The 23,106-nt window shown below is 45.5% G+C and overlaps 1 protein-coding gene across 5 annotated transcripts in view; it reads left to right on the plus strand.

Moving 5' to 3' along the window:
• Positions 1–23,106, plus strand: part of CLIP4 (CAP-Gly domain containing linker protein family member 4) — a 79,381-nt gene continuing 56,275 nt past the window's right edge. The window contains exons 1-2 of one of the 5 annotated variants that reach the window (XM_084792621.1): positions 1–208; positions 21,795–21,942. In XM_084792621.1, the coding sequence (XP_084648747.1) occupies positions 21,810–21,942 (133 nt within the window). In that variant the 5' untranslated portion in view covers positions 1–208; positions 21,795–21,809. Of the gene's footprint in view, positions 209–13,147; positions 13,331–14,241; positions 14,441–21,794; positions 21,943–23,106 lie in introns of those variants that run through there. The other 4 variants (XM_084792620.1, XM_084792624.1, XM_084792623.1 and 1 more) reach the window with 4 other exon arrangements.

A 23,106-nucleotide genomic window follows, 5' to 3' on the forward strand; every position in this document is an offset into this window, starting at 1 on the left:
GGGGACTCCACCAAAGGGAAGCAAGCCAAAGCCTGCCATTACCACCCTGGCTTTCTGGAACTAGGGCCTGGGGGAGCCCATTATGAAAACACACATTTCCATGCACCCCCAACTAATACACTAAGCAATTTGTTCTCTTCTGAAGAAGGCCTATGAGGGACTGAAATTTTTTTCTGGGTGACATTGAGAAGACAGTCACGTGATTTCGGTAAGTCATATTATAAAATAAATCTGTGCACCCAGACCTCTGGTGAAACTCATTTCTGTGAAGGCAGAGGTGGGTAACCTGAGCAAAGCACACAGAACAAACGCAGAAAAATGAACATGGATGGGCCTTAGTAATTGGATGCATACACTGCCTGGTCATGTAGACATATGTCAGAAAAATACATCTTTTAAAAAATACAGTACATGATCAGGAAGTAAGGACAGTGGCCCAAACCTGAACAGATTATTGAAATTCCTTCACAGTCTATTATTATTATTATTATTATTATTATTATTATTATTATTATTATTAGTTGAATTATTGATACATTACTATTAAAAGGCCCATCATTTATGATTAGCCCATGTTGTAGGTTGTATGGTTTTTAACAAATGTCTAATGTCTTCACCATTACATGGTCCTCAACTGCCTTGCTCTCCACCCACCCATCCTCCTTCCTACTCTTGCCTGATCCTGGTAACACTGAACCTTTATTTTTGGCATAATTTCATCTTTCCCAGGATGCTAGTTGGAAGGGCGTTACCCTTACTGCTGCCCATGCAAACTGGAATACCATATATCTGAAGACATGCAATATACAGCCAGGCTGACTTTCTTTGAACAATATTCACTCAAGCTCCACTTTGTCTTTTTGTGGCTCAATAGCCCATTTCTTACTGCTGCTAAGTACTGGGTTTTCCCACTTTGTTTACTCACCTATTAAAGGCACAGGATGCCTTGACTGCTCCGATATTTGGTTCTAAGTGTGTGTGTGAATGTATGTGTGTGTATTTACATATTGTGTATATGTATATATGTATGTAAGTATGTATGTATGAATGTATGTATGTATGAATGTATGTATGTATGTATGTATGCATGCATGCATGTATGTATGTATGTATGTATGTATGTATATGTAAGTGTTGGTGAAGGCCAGTGTTGGATCCTTTAGAGCTGCATTTATGGGAGGTTGTGTCTCTCTACTTTTCCCATTCTATTCTATCATAATTACTTTAGTTTTATAGTGAAAATTTAAGCTGGAGGTTATCCGTTCTCCAAGTTTATTTTTCTTCCTGAATACAGTGTTGTCTTTTCTGGCTCTTCTGCATTTTATTCTGGTCCCCCTTTGGGTTTCTGGGCTGAGGCATCAGCGGATTGGTTTGCTTAGTGATGGTCACTTGCCCCTGCAGCTGAGACCTGAGCTCGGCTGGTGACCTCATAGCAGTAGGCCGAACAAGTTTGCACATTGTCACTGGACATGGCTAGCAAAGATGCGCCAACATCCCTACCAGTAACACCACCTCCGAACTGATGAAATCGCAACTTGCTAGTAGGTGTGTGGCATCTCACTGATCAGCTAAACTTGAGTGCATCCTTGCCAGCAAGTCTGGGTTCGGGCCTGCGTGAGGCTGGAGAGATGTGGGTGTGGATACCACTTGAGCCCAGCACCTAGCGTGGGCGCAGCAAGCCCCGGGGCATGTTGATGGATGGAACATGACTCTGGCCATGTTACTAGGCCTGTGCTTTTATCCAATGGATGCATCCTCAAAGACTATGTCCTAGTATATCCTTCTATAATGGCCAGTGCTTAAGATGGTGATGTGCGTGTATACTGCCAAGTGGTAAATGAGATGACGGGAAAGGCAGAACAACAGAACTCCAGACCCTGAGAGCAGCAAGGTGTCTTATCTCAACTTTGTTTTAAGTGGAGGTTGTCATTATCTGGGCAGGAATCATTTGTAAACTCCATTTGCTATTGTTAAAAGCCTAGATCACTAAGCCCTGACAACTCGGGGCAACTTTCTTTTTAGTTGCTAAGTTTTACTTGAAAATGCTTGGGTTCTTTTGTGTGCCTGTAGTGATTGTTTTTTCTTTATAGTGTGTAACAGGTACATGGGGGCATAGAGGAAGACAAGACAGAGATGATAAAGTCCCTGTTCTTTCTCTCGCTGGAAGCCCGTGGTGGCTCTTCCTTGGCTCTATGGGACAGTGTCCCAGGTTGTTAATGGGACATCCAAGACCATTCTAGTCCTAACCGATCTTTTCTAGTTCATCTTGTAGTTTCTTCCTGTTAGGTTTGTTCCAGCCACACGGTTCTGGCTCGACTGTTGGTACCTCCTCAAATTCTGGTGTTAATAATTTAATCCTCAGGCATTTAGTGCATTTTGTAAGAAAGCTCACGTCCCTTCCCACCAGGTGAGGGCTTGATGAAGAAGATGGTTAACTATAAACCAGGAAGAACATCCTTGCCAGACTCTCAATCTGTTGGCGCCCGATCTTGGGCTTGCCAGCCTCCAGGCCTGAGACAAATGTCTAGGGTATAAGCTGTCAGTCTTCACTGGTCTCTAGCAGCAGCCAGAACGGCCCAGGACTCTTCCGTCTTCACGCTTTCTCTCTTGCAAACCATCATGGTTAAGAGTTCAATCTCTGGGGGCTGGACGGAAACCTCAGTGGTTAAGAGCACTTGCTGTTCTTGCAGAGGACCAGAGTTTGGTTCCTAGTACCCACATGGTGGCTCACGATCATCTATAACTCCAGTTCCAGGGGACTGGATGCTATCCTGACCTCCGTTGGCACTAGGCACCCACATAGTTCACATGCATTCATGCAGGCAAAACACTCATATACATAAAATAAAAGTAAATGAATCTTCGAAGTAAGTTTAATCTCTGGATCAAGGTGGCAGTCCAGGTTTGAAATCCTGGCTCTGCTACCTAGTATGTGCTTTTGGGAAAGTTGTTTGACTCCTCCCTGGCCAACTATTTTTTTTTAACTGGACTTATGACTCCACATGGGTTGTCTGACTGAATTCCGGGGTGAGAGGGATCATAAATGGAAGCACATAGCAAGCCTGTTCTATACCTTGGTCTCTCCAACTGAAGGTTTGATATTGGAATGACATTTAATTCATAAAGGTCTAAGGGAATAAAAAGGCCTAAGGGAATACAACACAGCGTATAGAAAGCCTTCAGGACAGCTAGCTCCTCATTTGCCTAACTACATCTCTTTATGCTCTCCAGGAGCCCAGGAAGTCTTTCTTGACCACACCAGTCTACAATGTGGAAAGCATCTGCTTGAAAAACCCCAAGGGCTAGCCCATTTGTTTGGCAGGTGCTGGCTTTCTTGACCATTGCTTGTGTCTTTGGATGACTGTACATTAATGAGCACAACTTTGTGTCAAGCCTGGGTCTAGTGAACTCCATCAGGAGGCAGGGTCCCCTTCTCTTGTTTTTACGAAGGAGTAAACAAAGATTCAGAGGCATTAGGAGCACGGATTGCGGAGCTAGTGAGAGATGATCCCGGGGCTCCTGTTCGGGCTGCCCACAATGGCTTGTGGTCACGGCACTGTCTCTACTGGAAAACTAGAGTGAACTAAGTTATACCTGGTCACAGCTTCCATGCTGCCCTCAGAGTTAGCAGGCACTTAACGGATTTCTGGTCACTTGCTGGAGCCAGGTGCAATTTGGTTGCTTTTTTAAGGACTATTTGGAGCCTTAAGGCCCTGGTAATCTCGGATATGAAAAAGATTGCATGTTGTATTTTGCTGGACCTTTAAAAACACAGACTATAGTAAGTTCTTATACTTGTGTTGAACTCTGCATGAATCTAAAAAAGCAGTTCACGTTTCTTTTTCCCCTGACTATTCCCTGGGGTCTCAAAAAACGCATCGATGAGGCATACCAGAACCCCTCTCATTAGGAAGGCTGGTTTTGTCACAAAGGAGACTTTCTCATGACTCAGAACCAGCCAATTGGTCTGTCAGGGGCTTTCTTTGGTTAGCTGAGTCATTGGATGCCTGTTGACAGGTGCGAACTCAGTGCAGCTCCAGCGGGCAGAGGGGGTCCTGATATTCTCTCCACTTCTAACCACAGTTATGCTTTCTGGTGACCTGGGGCGAAACTGCACTGGCTTGTAAGCAGCTGATGAAAAGGCGGCTTTGGTGCTACACAAAGCCCCTGTGCCATCAAGTGTGTGTGCATGCACACGAAAGGGAGGCAAGCAGTATAGTAAAGGCCTTGGACCACGGGGTCTTGATCTGTGGGGTGCAACCCCATTGGGGCCCGAATGAGCCTTTCACAGGGGCTGCATGCTAGATATCCTGCACAACAGATATTTACATTATGACTCATAAGAGAAAAATTACAGTTATGATGTAGCAGTGAAATAATTTTATGGTTGGGGGTGTCGCTACAACATGAGGGACTGTGTTAAGGGGTTGCAGCGTTAGGAAGGTTGAGAACCACTGCCTGGATGACACAGTCTTTCCTGATTGGGATCGAAGAGCCTGATCTTTTCTGCCTGCCTATATTTCCTGAATTTTCTCTATTCCAGGGACTGTTTTGGGTATTTGTGATATAGTAGTGACAGGGGTGTAATAAAGTTCCTGCCCTCTGGGAACTCCTTTGAAACAAAACACTCATTTTTGTTTTTGTTTTGTTTTGGTTTTTCCAGACAGGGTTTCTCTGTATAGCCTTGCCTGTCCAGGATTCACTTTGTGGACCAGGCTGGACAAAACATTCTTACTATAGAAGAATTTCCAAGTTCATGCAAAAGAAGAAAGGATGACTTACTCATCCTTAAGCATTAATTATTACTACTTTATCATTACTGTTCATCTGTCTTCCCTTCTATACATTTATTGCTAATAAAAACCTCAAAGCACTCTCTAGTAGGAGGCTTCTTACCCCATGACCGTTTAATAAAGATTTAAAAAATGAAAATATAACTGCAATGTCATAACCATAGATAACAGAATTAATACTTTTTAAAATTTTTTTTATTTTATTAATTTATTCATATTACATCTCAGTTGTTAGCCCATCCCTTGTCTCCTCCCATTCCTCCCTTCCTCCCACTTCCCCCCTACTCCCTTCCCCTATGTCTGTGTCTGAGGGGGACCTCCTCCCCCTGTATATGCTCATAGGGTATCGAGTCTCTCCTTGGTGACCTATTATCCTTCCTCTGAGTGCCACCAGGCGTCTCCATCCAAGGGACATGGTCAAATATGGGGCACCAGAGTTTGTGTGAAAGTCAGATCTCCTTCTCCACTCAACAGTGGAGAATGTCCTGTCCATCGGCTAGTCTGGGTAGGGGTTCGAGGTTTACTGCCTATATTTTCCTTGGCTGTTGCCATAGTTTGCGGAGGACCCCAGGGCCCAGACTCGCCTGTAGTTTTCCAGGACCCGCTGGATCCTTCTATATCCTCATTCTCCCAGGCTTCTAATACTTTTTTTTTATATTTCTTTTTTTTGAGACAGTTTCTCTGTGTAGCCTTGGCTGTCCTGGACTCACTTTGTAGACCAGGCTGGCCTCGAACTCACAGAGATCCACCTGCTTCTGCCTCCCCGAGTGCTGGGATTAAAGGCGTGTGCCACCACGCCCAGCTCCTTGATATTTCTTAATATTCATTTTGGGTTAAATTTCCTCTAGTGGTCTATGGATTTCTCTGCCCTGCCCCCCCCCATTTTTAAATACGATCTCTCACATTGTATGTAGTGCAGGTTGATGTGGAATTCAATTTGTAATCCAGGCTGGCTTGAAACTCATAGAAATTCTCCTGCCTCATCCTCCCTGGTGCTGGGATTACAGACATGAGGCCTTATCCTTGGCTCAAGAATTTCTTTTTAGGATGTATTTGTTTGGACGTAGATCCAAGCAAGGTCTGTGCACTGAGGCTGTGGCTAGGGCTCTGAGCTGCTCTGACCTATGGCGGTTCCTCTGAGCTGTTCTGCTGGCTATAGAAGTGAGTTCTCTGCCCTGTAGAACTTCCCAGACATGCACGTGGCTGATTTCATCTTTACGATCTTTTAAAATGAGATTTCCTCATGCTTCGCCTCCCCTGGGAAATGGTAGCTATATAACGAGGTTTAGTTAATGTCGAATTCAGAGGTGGAAACAGGATCATCGAATTAAAATCCTCATGGAAACTGGCTTGATACTATTTATGTGTGCAGTACCTTGGTGGCTAGAAATATAAGTAGCTGGTGTGAAAATGTGTGTGTGTGTGTGTGTGTGTGTGTGTGTGTGTGTGTGTGTGTGTGTGTGTGTAGGTCAGAGGCCAATGTTGGGTGTCTTCCTCAATCTCTCTCCATCTTAACTTCTGAGATTCAGTCTCTCACCGAACCTGGAACCCACTGATTTTAACGAGGATGGCTAGCCAGTGAACCTCAGGGATCTTCCTGTCTCTGCCTCCCCAGTGCTGGGGTTACAGGCCATCCATGCTTTTAACATGGGGCTGCAGATCTGAGCTCAGGGGCCTCGTGCTTGTCTAGAAGATTGTTTTTTCAACTAAGCCATCTCCCTAGACCCTGGTGGCAGTTAGGATTCTAACACTGGAACATTCCCTTTGTCCTTTCTTTTATGTTGGCTTAGACAGATGGCCTTTAAAGGTGGTTGTGCTGTCTGATATTTAAAAGTGATGCCAGCCATAAGGCCTGGGTAGGCAGATTGCTGTTAGCAACAAGTTGGGTTTGAAAGAATCCATCTGTTCTTATTGGGAACTAAGGCTAACAAAAGACAGAGTGAACTTATAGGCTAATGTGAGTCTAAGTGAGACCCTGAATCCAGATTATTTGGGGGATGGTCTTCAGGGTTTATATTGCCAATGGTATTTAAGTATTTGAAATATGCAACCAATTCCAAAAGGCTGTGTGAGACATATGAGGCCTTTTCAGTTTAGAGTCTACTTTAACAGGGGGTCCACACACGCGCCCTTGAGAGGGGAGTTGGGTCAGAAAACAGAAAGCGCTGGGGTTTCCTGGCTAGCCATGCTTGTTAAACTCAGGGAGTTCTGGGTTCAGTGAGAGACCCGGTCTCAAAAGATAATATGGAGAGTGATTGAGAAAGACACCCAACATTGATCTCTGCCCCCCCCCACCCAACACACACACACACACACACACACACACACACACACACACACACACATACACACACACACCACACACATGCATGCATGCACACATGCACATGTATACAACACAAAGAACTATACTTTTCACTACAGCTACTTATCTTTCTAGACGCAAGGTACCTCTAGAAACGTCTCTGGCACACATGAGTAGCAGTAGGAAGGTCCTGGGGTCTCCGTGGCTGTTGGTTGATGAGGATTTCCACAGCATCGATGAGTTTCTTCAACAAATGATGTTGCAAATGTTTCAAAGAACGAAACTGGGCTTTTCATTTGGGGAGTCCTGACAGGATGACTCCAGTGAGCAAAGGGAAGAGTATGGTTATTACCTACATGGGGAATGTCATGGGAAAATGTTACATTTTGTATATGTTATATTGGACATATCACAGAATGGATGTTGAGTAATCAGTTGGATACACACACACACACACACATATATATACACACACACACACACATATATATATACACATATATACATATATACATATATAACATATACATATATTACAGAAATAAAAATACTTGCTTGGAATCAGGAAAAGAGGTGGACCAGATAAGCTCACCCAATGAGAGACTGGCTTCCTGGAAACCTCTTGGGGAAGCTTAAGGAACTGCTGTAGGGTTTCTCTGACATATATGTAGGAGGGCACTTGCTGAGCCACAAAGCACCTGACTACACTTCTTACTAAGTGATGCTAGACTATGCAACAGAATGTATTTCTCATATCAAATCTCCATCAGTAGTGTAGGAGGTGTCCCACTTCCCACAACCTGGCCAACATTTGGGGTTATCTTTATGACTTTTTACCTCTGACGGGAAAAGCCTATATATATCACTTCTATACAGTGACAATAGTCATGCTGAAGCCCAGGGCTTTGCTTAGGCTTTACACTTTCACTTTCAATTATGTTCTTATGCACTTTTCCAAAACACACACACACACACACACACACACACACACACACACACACACACACGGGCAAGGGAAGAGGAGAGAGAGAAGAGATAAGAGAAGCAAGAGAACGAAAAATACACAGCAGAGTTAAAACTAGCAAAACAGTTTTATATTATTTTTTAAGACTCACATGTTCTTTGCCTGCATTTGTTTTTTCCTCATGGCCTGACATTACCATTTCTTGTTTTTCTTTCTACATATACTGTGCTCATAAGTACATTTGCTTACCCATATACATGCATACATTATAGGCTAGAATCCACGTGTGAGAGAATATTTTTTCCTCTTTTTTTCTTCCTGAGACTGGGTGGCCTTGCTTAATATTAAAAGGGTTTATTTCACTCACAGTTCCATATAACAAACAGTTTGTCATCAAAAGCAGTGAGGGCAGGAGCTGAGGCAGAGGCCATGGAAGAGGTGCTGTTTTCTGATTTGCTTGTCATGGCTTGCTCGGCCTGCTTTCTTACAGAACCCAGGACCACTAGCCCAGGGGTGGCACTGCCCACAATAGGCTGGGCCCTCCCACACCAATCACAATTAACTGCCCCCACCAAAAAACCCTACAAGCTTGTCTACATCCCAATCTATTGAGAGCATTTTCTTAACTGAGCTCCCTCCTTCCTCATGACTCTCGCTTGTGCCAAGTTGACACAAAACTAGGCAGCACGCTGTGTCAACTTTCTACCTGACAGCATCTAGGATTGCTCGAATAGGCCTCTGGGCATTCCTACAGGAGAGTATCTTAACTGTGTTAGTTGATGTGAGAGGACCTGCCTAACTGTGGGCAGAGCCATTCTGCTGCCAGTGAGAGCAAGCACCCATCCCTCTCTGCTTCCTGACTGTGGATGCCACGTGACCAGCTGCTTTAAGCTCTTGCTGCCTCGACTGCCCTGTGGTGATGGGATGTATCTTTGAACTGTGAGCCAAAATAACACTTTCCCCCTTAAGTTGTGTTTTATCATGGCAACAGGGAAAGAAACCAATACATGCCCCACTCTCCATGAACTTCCTACTATTATCCTTTCCTCAGTTTTATATTAGTTTTTTTTTTTTTTTGGACGGGTTTTAGAGATTATGCCTAGTTAAGTTTATACATTCTACATATCTTTCCTCAAGTTGTCATACCTTTAAATTTCTCCTTAAAAAAATAGTATCTTTCAGCAGAGCTGACCCTGCAGGTGAGGTGGAAAGGGAAGGATGCAGATGAGCTACTCCAAGGGTGAGAGTGCAGGAGAGCTGGCCCTGCCACTTGTCTGCTGTGAGGTGGCATGGGTGCAGGGGTTGATACCTTGTCTCCCCTCACCCCTGCCAGTCACCACCTGCAGCAATTGGTAAAACTGGCCCCAGGGTCATGAGAGTGGGAGAGCTGGCCCTGTCCCTCACCAGCTGTAGCACTTGATAGACCGGGCCCTGAACCTTGTCTGGCAGCACAGTAGTGATGACCCTGTTCGAGGGGGATCAGGTGAGCCAGTCCTGAGGACAGAGCAAGGAAGAGCTGTCCACTTGTCTGCTGTGAGGTGTTGAGGCTTCAGGGGTGGTGCCCTCCCCCACTTGAGAGTGATTGAGAGCTGTCCTTGCTCCTTGCTGGCTGCAGCACTTGGGAGACTGGACCCTGATGCAGAGCTGGCCCTGATGGAGGAGGTACAGGTGAGCTGTCCCTGGGGATAAGAGTGCAGGAGAGCTGTCTCTGCCACTCGTCTGGCATAAAGGTAGCATGGGTGTGGGGAGGGGGGATGATGCCTTCCTTTTCCCCCGTCACCACCCGCAGTAGCCAGGAGAGCTGAGAGTGGGAGAGGTAGCTCTGCCCCCTCACTGGCTGTAAGACTCTAGAGAGGGGTCTTGCACATCTCCTGGGTAATACAGTGGAGCTGGCCTTGATGGCAAAGGCATTGGTGGCCAGCCCTGATGGTGTGAGAGCAAGAGAGTTGTTCTAGCCCCTCATAAGCTGCAGCACTTGAGAGAGCTGGACCCCAACCTTGACTGGGAAGCACAGTGGAGCTTGTGCTCAGGAGGACTAGGTGAGCTAGTCCTAAGAGCATGAGAGCAGGAGAGCTGATCCTACCTCCTGCTGATGGTGGCATTGGGGGCCTACCTGGAGCAGTGCTGGACAGTTCATCCTGGTGGTTCAGATAAGGGAGAGTAGTCATGTTGACCAGCTCAGCTGCTACCCAGGTCCAGATTCATGGCCAACTCCAAAATCTATAACATCTCTGAACACTTGTGACTTGTGAAAGGGCCATTCCTGCTGTTCTAAAGCTGCAGGATCCCCATGATACAGGGCCACATCAGGATAAATGGGAGGAGGCCCAGTAAGAATCCAATATTGATAGTGTCACAGAAGTCAGACACCTCAAGCCACACAAAAGACTTACTGCAATGAACATTTACAAGTGAAGAAGTGTGGACAGAGGGGTACACTATGGAACACACTGTGACACACTACAGCTTCCACGATGAGATATTTTCTATGCTTTTTTGTTGTTGTTTGATTGTGAGTTTTATTGTGGTGGGGGGAGGTTGCAAGGGCAGATATGAGGGGCAGGGGGATGAGCAGAACTGTGGTGCATGATGTAAAATTTGCAAAGAATCAATAAAAAGTTAAAAAATAGTATCTTTAAGTGTGTATCTGTGTTAGGGCATGTGCATGAGTGCAGTACCCACCTAGGCCAGAAGATGGCATTGGATCTGCTGGAGCTGGAGTTACAGGTGGCTGTAAGCTGATCCTTTTGGGTGCAGGGAGGGAACTCAGGTCCTCTGCAAGAGCAGTATGCACTCTTTACTGCTGAGCTGTCATTCTGCGTCTGTTTATTGGAGGTGTTCAACCGTAGCCACTCTTGGAAGAATTTTGTAAGGATTTAAACAACTATGGTTCTTTTTTAGTCCTAGTCCCCGGTACCAACAGATGAAGTTTCTCTATGGCATTACCTCCGCTACCTTTGGCATCGAATCCAGGCCCTCCAGAATATAAGGCACACTCTTTGCCCCCTGAGGCCTGCCCCCAGTACTTTTACTTGTTTATTATGAAATCCGTTCTTACAGCACATTGATGATATCACCCACAGTTCCTTTTCTCTTTCATATGTCTTTACCCAGAGATACTTTTTATATATGGCACATGACTTTTTTTTGTTTCCATTATTAAATAAGCCTGTTTGGTCAACACTATCCTATAAATCATATTTTTTAATCACTAGTTTGTGGTACCACTTTTATGTATACCAAGGGCTTGCTCACCCGGGGGTCTGCTTCAGAACCCTGCACTCTAGGGCACTTTTCTGTTTATTCCTAGGGCAGCATCTAATTGTTTTTATCATGATATAGGAAAGGCATAATATCTTGTGGCACAAGGCTCCTCCTTTTATTCGTGCTTTTAGAAATGTTTAACAAAAACATTGAATCTAGTGATCAACTTGACATTTTTACAGTGAGAAACCATCCTATCCATGGCGTGTTTCTCTATCTGCTCAGTCTTCTTTTATGCCTTCCAACAGAGCTTTAAGATCTTCTCCATAGAGTTCTGAAAACTTGTTAAGGTAATCCCCAGGTGCTGCAAGCATGAGCAGTGTCTCCTGTCTACTTCCCACCTGTTTGCTGCTGATGTAGACTATTGGGTTTTACACATTGATCTTGTACTTGGCAGCCTTGATGGGCTAATTTCTTCTAACAGTTTGCTGATTTCTTCTGGGTGTCACCTGCAAATACAATAGAGAGGAAGACTTTGTGAGTTTGGCCAAGTGCTATGACCATTTGTGTTGGTTGAGCCCATCTGTCTGGTTCTGCGAGAAGACTGTCTCTCATGGTCCCAAAGCCTTGGTCTCATACTCCCTTTGGGAAAGTGAGTCTCTCTTCCTTTGTGAATGATGTCCTACCCAGTGTGTGGTGTGAGGAAGAGCAGCAACTCTGCCTTCTTTTGTTTAGCTCCTCTGATTCCTTCCTGATGTCTTAATTTTCAAGTGATTCCCTGCTCACATCTCCAGACATCTCTGGCCCCTTGTGCCTACAAGGACATTCCATATAGATGTTGCCAAACAGTGTCTGGAGAGACTTTCAGATGAGACTTAGTGTGAATCTTCTGTCCCACTTCCTTTATGGGGAAGATAAGATATTATTACAGGCAGAGTTCTGAAGGCCACGCCTTTTCTTCTCGCTGTGGTACTGACCGGTGATGGGTGCCATCCTCTCCCTGGCACCTTGGTTCATTGTGACATTATTCGGGAATCTCATGCCTTCAGAAGGAACCTCAGCACCTGTGGTGGATTATTCTCATGTGCCTAGCCACTCGACGGCTTGTTCAAGCTCCAAATCCTGGCCCCGTATACTTGTTCCGTTTCGTCAGTGTGTTAATTGGCAGGACCTAGCTTCGACATCTGTGTGATGGGTGTGTGTGTTCCACAGAACTGGACTGCAGTAAGGGCGTGTGCTCCTGATGCCTGGGTAGGGAGTAGTTTCAGGTTTTGGAATAAAGGCAACCAAGTGAGTAGAAGACCGTCTCACTTGGTGACTTGGTGTCCTGGGAATTTGCTTGTGTGCCCTGTATGTTGGGTGCCGCAGGAAGAGCCAGTAGTCTGACTGGTTCTAACAGAGAACTCCATTATGCTTAGAACACTCAGCTAGCCACACCCCATCACCTACTAATAGTGGTATCTTGGTGGATCTTTTTTTTTTTTTTTAAAGCAATAAAAGCAAACTGCGTAGCTCGGAAATGTCACCAGCAGCTCCTGTTACAACAGATCTTGAGGACTTTCCATGTTTCAGTGGCAACAGGACTCATTTAAAGGCACCGAGAGCCAACCCCAGGCAAATTGCTTTCTCTTTTAGCCAGCTGAGGAGGTGGGCGGGTTAGGCAAGAATTGGGTGTGATAAAAACAGGGAAAGGGAGGCGGAGTCTCGGAGGGAGGAATGAGCATCTGTGTTACATTACCATCCTAGAGAGCTCAGGAAGACACAGAGTCTGCAGGCAGCGAGAACCTGGCTGCGGCCCAGGGTGTGGGATGGTGGTGGAATTCATTACTGCACAAGCACCCTGAGTTTTAGTTGACCCTGGGCCCCACCCAGTTCTCCATTGTGGTGTGACTGCCTCCAACAACTATTTTGATATCTTGGGCTGTGCTAGTAAGAAGCTCAGGAGGTAGAAAGAGGTGGCAGGCGTCCCTCCGCACTCATCAAGTCACCTTTTCATTCCTGAGCGGCACAAAAACTAAAGGGCTCAAGGCAAGCCAGGGTGCCCCCTATGGAGTCTTTCAACAGGTGGGTAAGCGGGATTGCAACCATTGCCTGAGAGACAGAGAATGCTTGCTTGCCTTTATCCCTTGAACTGGAGTTGGATGTTCTTTTGAATTCCCAGGGCAGAAACAAGCCTGGATTTTAGCTTCCAAGGAAGGATGTTTCCCAAAAGGCTAGTCTAAGTTACCTTAAGACGCACTGAGTCCCTTCTTCTCAGGAGTGCCCAATTAGGGCCCCTTGGTGGGAGAACGTTGTAAGGCGAGTAGAAAGTATTTGTGTTCTTTTTCCTAGTCTCTAGGTGCTCTGGTGTGTGGCGTGCACTTACCTCTCTCACCTTGCAGGGACCCTGGTGGACATCCAGCCACGCATTCTCTCATCGAGTTACCCCCACGATAGGGAAGAAACGCCATTAGTGGGACGGCTTGTGGGGCCTCTGTGGTGTGACACTCTTAACTCAAGGTTACAAACTTCAGTCACCATCACACTAATTCCCTTGGCTGACACACTTCCTTTGTAATTAATCGCTCAACTGGGTATTGAGAAGGGTTTTCACAGTAGGACCTGGAAACAGGTAATTGACTCAGTGCATCTTACCCTAGGCCATGCACAGCCACATTATCTAAAAAGGGTCTCTGGCTACAAGATGCTTTAGGCTCTCCCAGCCCAGGATGCAAATTGGGCCAACTAAGAGCATGCAAGAGGAAGGTATTCTGGCTGCAGCCCCAAATCACTGACCGGGCCAGCCAAGGTTCCTTTTAGAGCCTGGTTGTGCTGCGCTGGACAGATCCCCAACTTGGGCACCGCAAGTCAGGGCTTCCCGGGAGTAGACAGCAGGTGCAGCCGCTACAGACCTTGAGCCTGTTGAGGGGCCCAGGGGCGCAAGCGGGAGGCAAGCGACGCAGGCGCGTGCGCGGGGCCGAGGGCCGAGGCCTGCGCGCAGCCCGGGCGACTACACTGCGCGCGCGCCGACCCGCGTGGGGGGCCCCCCGGTTCCGGCGCGCGCGGCGTGGCAGGCGGCGGGTTGCAGCTGCCCGGCTGGAGGCTCTGCAGCGGCCACGGGAACCTTGCGTGAGGGCGGGAGCGCGCCCCTGCGCCCCGCGTCCGCAGCCGGCGCTCCGCGGGGACCCGGAGTAGGCAGGTGGCGGGACGCTGGGGGCGGAGGGACCAGGAGGCCGGGCCGCAGGGCGCTTGATGGCCTTGGGCCGCACCGAGGCTCCCGGAGGACTCGGGGGACGCGGCCGCCCGGGGCGGGGAGGTGTGTGTGTGCTCCTGTCGTTTGCTCTCTGGCTGAGATTAGGTGCCTGGCTGGGGCCCGCGCTCCGCGGACGCCCGGAGTAGCTCCTGCGCGTGGGGCTGCTCACCCTGGTGGGTTTCTACACGCCGGCCTTTTCAGGTTCTCACTCGCCGCCACTTCTGACTTTGATCATTGAGAAACCCTTGGCCACGCGTGTTCAGAACTAAACTGCTTTTGCCTCGTCTTGCTGCTTTGAGATTCCTTCATACTAATTCGCGTTGAGAAGTTGCAGGAGGTTGTGAGCCGAGTGAGACCTGTCCCGTGCGGATCCGCTTGGATTAGGTGGACCGGTTCCTAGCTATGGATGGGAGGTGGTTCACTTCATCCAGACGCCTCGTAGGCCTTTGGTATTACAAATCTGCTCTGAGACAATGTTTTGACATGTATCAGCATTCTATTTTGGTGGGATCCTACCTTAGTGTGTGTTCCAGGCTACACTGTGGGTACTTTGTAGCACTAGGGTAGCGTAAAACAGTGCCTTTAAATTTCTTCTGAAATGTGTTCCCTACAGGAGACATCCATCAAATACTTGCAGCTAATTCTTGCTTTGACATTTGTCAGTTATGAATCTCCTGCACAGTTTAAGTTGACTACATGGCAGATGGGCAGACTGGAGGGGAAGCAGAGACTCGGAAATGGCTGGATTTGTTAGGGGCTGCTTAGGCTCAAAGACTGACTCTTGACACACACCTGAAGTGTTTGTATCTCTTTTGTAGATTTAGCACACAGTGTACTACTGTTGGTTGGATTTATTTCCAGGATCCTATTTTCCAGACGCAATCCTAACAGCAAGGCCTTAAAAAAAAAAGTGAAGGCTATTGGTGCCGTTTTGCTTATAACAATCGAAGGTTTGAAATAAGTACTCTGTGAGCTTGAGTTGACGGAATCAGCTCACTGTTAAAACCTTTTAAGCATCTGGTTGCTTTTAGTCTTACTGTTCTTTTAATTATTTATAATTATGCTGCTGGCTGCAAGCTTGCATGGCACATCAGCCTTTCTTTCTCGTTTCAGGCATCTGTAAAGTTGTTGTTCTCTGAAGAGTGAGCTGAACTGTTTTCCTTGTGCTGGTCAGGGGACTGGCCATAGGTGAAATGCCCTTCTGGTTATGGTAGCATTAGCCACATGCATTTGAACTTTCAGATAGAGCTAAAACAGGGCATATATAAAATAGTTGTGCAAGTCAAACATTTATTGACAGTAAGTTATATATTTATTTTAGAACAAAGGTATATGGTTTTACTGTTTGTTAAAGATGAAGACAAATTAGCATGTTAAGGAGATAGTGTGTTTGTTTATTCTTACACTTAAGTCCGACGAACATTTGACAGTGCAAAATATGGAACATTTTGCAGAACTGACTATAGTGTTGACAGTGCTATTTTGTATGAACAGAAACAGAAAATATCTTAATTATATGTAAATAAATACATGTGCATTTAGGACCCTTTCAGAAGCTGTTGGAAATTCTGTTCTTATCCAAAGCCAGAAGTAATTTATATGTTAAAAAAAGATGTATTTTACATGCATGAGTGTTTTCCCTGCATGTATGTATGTGTCTGGTGCCTGTGGAGGCCAGAAGAGGGCGTCGGATCCCCTGGATCTGGAGTTGCCATGTGGGTGGTGGGAACCAACCTGATAGCCAGTACTCATAACTGCTGAGTCATCTCTTTAGTGCCAGTGGGTTTTAAATTTTTTTTTAAGTTATGTATTTATTTATTTAGAGAGCTGTGTAGTTCTGGGTGTCCTAGAACTCACTATGAAAACCAGTCTTCCAAGTACTGGGACCAAAGGCATGTGCTACCATGCCCAGCTAGTGTTTTTTTTTTTTTTTTAAATTTAGAACACAAACAGCAATTAGTGAAATCAACATTTGAACAAAATGTAATTCTAACATATGCTAATTTGATGCTTACATGCTGAGGAACGACAATGGGAACGTATTAAAAGTCTTTGTTTTCTGTAATTAAACCATTATATTTCTGTAAGAGCAGAATGCCTTGTGAAAACACTGCAACCCGTGATGCACACCTGGCCCTGCATCTGGGCGGAGCTCTTTCAGGCAGTGTCAGATGGCACTGCATGGCGTGTCCACATGTGCAGTGCTAAGTGCACACACACTGCTTAGGAACAAGGCTGCAGTGAGGTCACCTGATAATGCACTTCTGAAATACCTCGGATGGATGGTGGGGTTGATGTGAAGTTACTGTGTATTCAAATGTTAATTGTTTCCCCCCAAGATCCTTCCTGTCCTATGAGCAAATTCTCATGTATCCAAAATGACGCTGTATAAACGGTGCATCCCACATGATCCCAGCCTGGACTGGGCAGTAGAGGGGTAGGAGGGGCCAAAGTTCGAGGGGTTGGGGGTGGCAGGTCACCATGGCTTAGACCCTTGAACTAGAAGCGCGTGGTCCAACAGCAGCTTGCTCTGAGGAGGGGCCCGATGGAGCAGAAACGGCCAATTGGAACATGTGCAAGTACTTATGGGAATTTTGGATGGGAAGCAGCCCAGATAGAAATGATTAGGGCAAGAGGCATGGGGTGTGTGCCTGGGAGAGAGTAAAGTAGCTTAGGGGGTTGGTATCTGCCCAGCTCCAGTGCATTCAGGTTTATTAAAAATCTAACAGGTAAAAAAAATATATAACAGGTTTCTGTGCCCATTTATTTATATAATAGCCCGTTATGGAATAACTGCTCCCTTAATAATCATATGAATCAATATTAAATATTAATAATCATTTCTACAGATATATTATGTATTTGATTTTGTATTAGTTTTAGGTGACTGCATTTAGAAACCTGAATTATTACAGATTGCCACTTTTTTTGTGACACCCCGCATTTATTTGTATGAGCCCGTCCCCACCCCCCGGCCCACAGTTTTAAGAAATTCTGAGCTAGACCAATGGAGTTTTAATTTAATTTTAAGAGCTTCGTGTAGCTAGTGGCTATCTACTTGGACATCCCATCCTTTAATTATTAGGGCCCCAGGACGCTATGCTAAGTGTCTTACATCTGTGTTCGCTTTGTACCCAGCTTTCCTCAGTTGTGGTTCTTACTGTACAGTGACTGTGCTTTCCTGTAGCCCCCCGGCCCTGGGCTGAAATCTGTAGGATGTATGCAAAGGCATAACTCTTATCTTTGGAATGCATCTCTTAGGACTGAATGAGAAAATGTGTTTATTGGATGTGTGACTGAACTTCTTGTGGGCAGGTGTCTAATGCCCAGAGCTGCTTTTCCAATGCTTTGTAGTGAATAAAAAGGTCACAGGAGCCACGCTTTTAAACACTTATTTGCTTAGATTTGATTTTGATTCTCATGAAAATAAAGGCTTACATCCTTGCAGCACATATGTGGCTAGTGAACGGATGTCTTATAGGGAGACAACGGAAGGACCATTGGAGTTGTGCGTGTAAAATGTAACTTCTTAGTCTTGTTTTGGGATTTCATGAAAATAAGCACCATGACCCAACTGTGATGGGCAACTGAACGAAATGTCTGATACTAAACATGGGCACAGCTTGGGTCTCCGTGTTAGCTGGGAAGTTCCAATATGCTGCTCTTCAGCCATGTCTCACGCACACTTGAGCAGACGCTGGGGTGTAGTCAGTGGTAGAGTGCTTGCCTGGAATATGGGGAGGCCATGGGATCCATGCGCAGCGTCACAGAAATAAACAATTCTGAAGGAATTTCTTGGCCGGAGTTAGCTCTCTCTGGAGGCTCGACAGCCCCAAACCTCTCTGAAGCTGGTTGGCGTCCCTCAGTACTGATGCATTCAGGCAGGATCAGGCTTCCTGGAGAGTCCTGAGCTGTTGGAGGCATGACCGTACCCTTTCACTCAGAAGTGGCTTCATTAGTTGGAAGAAGATGGAACTCCTATGTGCCTGAAAGTTTGCACCACTTAGTTCCAGTTAATTAAAACTATCAGAAGGTGGTTGTACTCAGTCAGGGATGATGTTTTTTCAAACAGCTCTCAGTTGAGTAGGAAAAAATACCTCCTAAACTCAGGTTGCCCGTCTCTACACCGGATCAAGGTTCTGGGTGCCTCAGCCCTTTAGATAGAGAAACTACTTCTGGGGAAACTGCTTCTGAGAGTGTGTGAAAACTTGCGTGGTGTATAGTTTGTGACGAAATGAAAGTGATTTTTGTTTTGGTTTTGGTTTTTTTCCAAAGAGGGTAAAGAAATGGGACCAGGAAGAATGCCATTAAGATGTAAAAATACAAAGAACAATCCTCACCGTGTTAGTTGACACTGTAGCTTCTCTGGCCTTGAAGTGTTGTGCGAAACAGTGAAGTGGATTCCATGTCTGCGTGAATTATTTTTCCACCTCGGATCTGGAACCATACTGCTTATTTCGTGTGTGCCAGATGCTGGTCTTATTGTTGTGGCGGTTGACAGTGGTGTAAGGTGTAGTTCTGTTACTGTTGTGCGGACATCTGTACGTGCCTCAGGCAGGGCTTGGTGTCAGCTGTCTTCTTCCCTAGTTTTCTACTTTATTACCGAGGCAATTTTCCAAAGGGTTTCCTTGCTGAACCCTGAGATTTTGATTTGCCTGGTCTAGGAAACCAGCCTCCCCTGGGGAGTTTTCACCACCATGGCCGCCCTGTTTTTAATGTGTGAGGTGAGGGTCTGAACTGCAGTCCTGATGCTTGCACAGCTTTCCTCACTGAGCTGTCTCTCCAGTCCCAGACGCAGCTCTCATCTTTAAGGGTCTTGGCAATCTGCAAGAAATGAAGAGCTCTCTGGGGACCGCAGTAAGTGGGGTTCACCGCTTTGCTGACAAATTAAGGAAACATGTCTGAGTCCCCGAAGTGTGATCACAATCAGATTACTCTTCCTAAAACACGACTTCAAGCATGCCTGTCTCTTTCGGAATGCTAGTTCTCCAAGGCCTTACGGGATTGAGTGGTTTGGATTTTTTTTGCCAGTTAAGAACTGGTGTAGCTACCTCCCCCCCCCAAACAAAACAACAAACCAACCAATCAAAATCCCACCCCAGTCCTAAAATGGAGTTAGGCTTACAGCTGCCTGCTTTCCCAGCCACACGCCTGACAGCATGCCGCTCATTTTAGTTTCTTCCCAGGCTCGGCTCAGGTTAAACTCTGATTCTTAGACGTTCCCATGGCAAAGCTTCCTGGTACTCGCTGAAGGGAACACATTCTCTTCCATGTCATGACCTGTGCTCATCAGTATATTTCATTTTAGAAACAGATTATAAGCCACCCAGCACACACAGTCCACCGCTCCCTCACCCGGAATCCCTGAAGCATCTGGAACACGGGCTTGTGTGAGGTACCATAATGGAAGCGTACCAAGTGTTGTTTTGTTTTTTTGTTTCTAAAGGGAGTTTCCTACCTACTGTGGGCCTGCAAGTAGAAACCCGTAGATGGAGGAGTGTGATGTGAAGGAAGGGGCTATCTTAGAGGATACGTTACTGTTTGGATTTGATAATGAAGATTTATCTGTTATTGTTTAACAGTAATCTCATGTTGCTCCTGTTATATAGCAAGGTTAAAGTCTAAAGGTTCCATGTATTGAGTGGCAAGTAATTTCAGCACCAGTCCATCCGCCCCCAAATGGGCATTCCTTTAATATAATAAGAACCAAGCTAGTTTGTTTAATGTATAGCATTCCTGTGAACATAAGTATATACCCTTTAAGCAAAAAGCAAGCACACTGTTCCTCCTGGCTCCTGTTCACAGAGAAAAAAAGGTTAGAATTAAGAGGGAAGGAACCCAGTTAGTTCCAAGTGAGTGTTTCCTTGGAGCTGAGTGGGGCTGGCTTAGGGATTCGGTTAGTTTAAGATGCTGTCTTAGTTAAGGTTGCTATATTTTATGTGACGAAACATTGTGATCAAAAACAACTCAGGGAGGAAAGGTTTATTTCATCTTAGAGTTTGTAAGTCCATCACTGAGGGAAGTCAGGTCAGGAACCTGGAGGCAGGAGCTGATGCAGCAGCCATGGAGGAGTGCTGCTTCCTGGCTGCTCTTCACTGCTTGCTCAGCATCCTTCATATAGCACCCAGGACACCAATCCAGGAACAGCATTGTCTACAGTGAGCTGAGCCCCGCCCCCACCAGTCATCTATTAAGAAAATGCACCACAGGCTTGCCCACAGGCCAGTCTGATGGAGGCATTTTCTCAGCTGAGAGCCCTTCCCAGAAAGACTCTGGTTTTGTTGGGTTGACATAAAAGCAGCCATCATATATTTGCTAGCAGAATGTTACAAAGCACATACAGAGTCATGCATGGGGCATACATTCTGCTAGATTAAGCTGCCAACTGTTTTACTTGTGTTCTTTGTATTGAATATAATCTAAGATCATTTGGCCTTGCTTACAGGAGGATTCATAATATCTCAGAACAGAGCACAGAGACGCCAAGCTTTTTGTGCTGTCCCTCATAATTTTCAGCTTTCTACATTATTTCTGAGATGTAAGGCTGGGTATCAGACAGGTCTAATGTAGAACAAGTTTCTCCTACATACAGATGCTTTCTGGGAGAAGGCTATTATGAGTTTATACGGTTTAAGGTCACAGCCCTCCTCCTGTCAAAGATGGGAGTTGCTAAGTGGGACAGTTCTAGTCACCTTTTAGATTTGTGAAAGTGACATAATTTTCAGTGATGTTTTCTGGGATATCATAAACTAAAGGCAGCATGCCAAACAACAGAGAGAGAGAGAGAGAGAGAGAGAGAGAGAGAGAGAGAGAGAGAGAGAGAAGAGAAGAGAAGAGAAGAGAAGAGAAGAGAAGAGAGGAGAGTGAAAGAGGAGAGAGTCTTCCCATGTGATGAGCATGTGGCATGAGCTCCAATGGCATATAACAAACTGTCACTTCTAAACTGTTGCATTATGCGAGCTAAGGTTGGCCTACGGGGGGGGGGCACTGTGCCCTTCTTTAATGCTGCCCATCTGTGATAGCTCAGCTTGGTACATAGGTTATTATCTCTTAGTAGGAAATGAATTTTTAAAACTCTGTTATAATTTATCTCTCCCGAGCTTTGTATTGTGACAATACATGGGCTGCTGATGGTGTAAGACTGTGGGAGATGATACGTAGTTTTTAAACAACTGTGCTCAGCCATTGAAAACGTGAGGTTAACTATGTGAGACTGTCGGGACTTTTGTGACTGGAGGCAGTCTCCTGGGTTGCACATTGGTGAAGTGGAAATGCATTCTGGTTTTTCCTTTATAGGTGGTTTTCTAGAAGATGACCATAGAGGACCTCCCGGATTTTCCACTGGAAGGAAGTTCTCTGATCGGAAGATATCCATTTTTATTCCCTGGCTCGGACACACCGGTTATCTTTTCCATTTCCGCAGCACCAATGCCTTCGGACTGCGGTACGTCACGGGTCTGCCTGTCGTCTGTGAACCGGTCACCGGGCTCCTGTTTTGGGCTTTCTTTGCTCTCATACTATTTTGAAACCATTTGCTGTGACTTTTTAATAAGATTTTCAAAAACCACAATTGCTTATCACAGTTTCTGCCTCTTAAGCTCAGTGCTTTATTTCTGCTGTCAACATTTTTTTAAAAAGTAAAAATGTTGATTTTAAGGACTATTATGGATTTGGAGGATTTTATATTTAGGATGCAGTGGTGTCTAAGCATGTACCATTCTGCTATTGATGTATTAATTTTGACTAAACAAACTGACTTGCAAAAACACCCCCGAGCTTAGGCAGGCATACATAGTATGAGGTCTTCATGGAGGCTGGAACAGAGTCATCGGCTCCTGAAATTGGCTCATTTAAGTTTCCTCTGTAAAACATAAACTTGGAAGGTGACCGTTTTTGTCCTTTTTGATTTATACTCCCCAGGGATATATTTTATAAGATAGTTGATAAATGAATAACATGATTTTAGGAGGTAAATGGATAAATTAGTTACATTTCCACTGTAGTTGGAGTTTTCAGGTCAAATCGGTCAATATTTGAGATGGTCTCTGCGGTAGGGGTAGTTCAGGCTTTCACTGTTAGTGTACTAATAGATTAAAGTCGCTACCCTGGGAATTTGCCTTATAACCCCTCACCTCTATTCCAGTGATCCCTCGTTTCCAAGTTTCTTCTTTCTGTATTCAGGGTCTGTAGGTGTTAACCCGTAGCAGTCATCCAAGGGGCTCTGTGCACCTAGATCCTACCTGATCTGTCTTGTAGCGTTTACTTATGTCTACTGCATTTATTTCAGTTCTAACAGAAGCAGTCATGTGGGAGAAACCTTGAGTAAAAGGACATCGGACCGTCTTATAGCACTCACTCTATCTTAATTACAGTTTCCTTATTTCCATAACCAGACCATCAGGCCTCCGTGTGGATTAGTGGGTGTATTTTATTTGGCTTACCTTATAAAGGGTAAGGCCGGCTTTTGACATTAGCTGTTTAATGTTTGCTGAATACATACCTTGGAAGGTGATAATGAATATTGACCCTTTTGCCTCACTGAAGCAAACACTGCTTCTGTTCTTAGGATGGTAGCTGGTTGACATCTGTGTAGGCTTTCCCATATGGA

Source organism: Acomys minous (genome assembly GCF_964271855.1).
Source record: "Acomys minous genome assembly, chromosome: 8".
NCBI lineage: Eukaryota > Metazoa > Chordata > Mammalia > Rodentia > Muridae > Acomys > Acomys minous.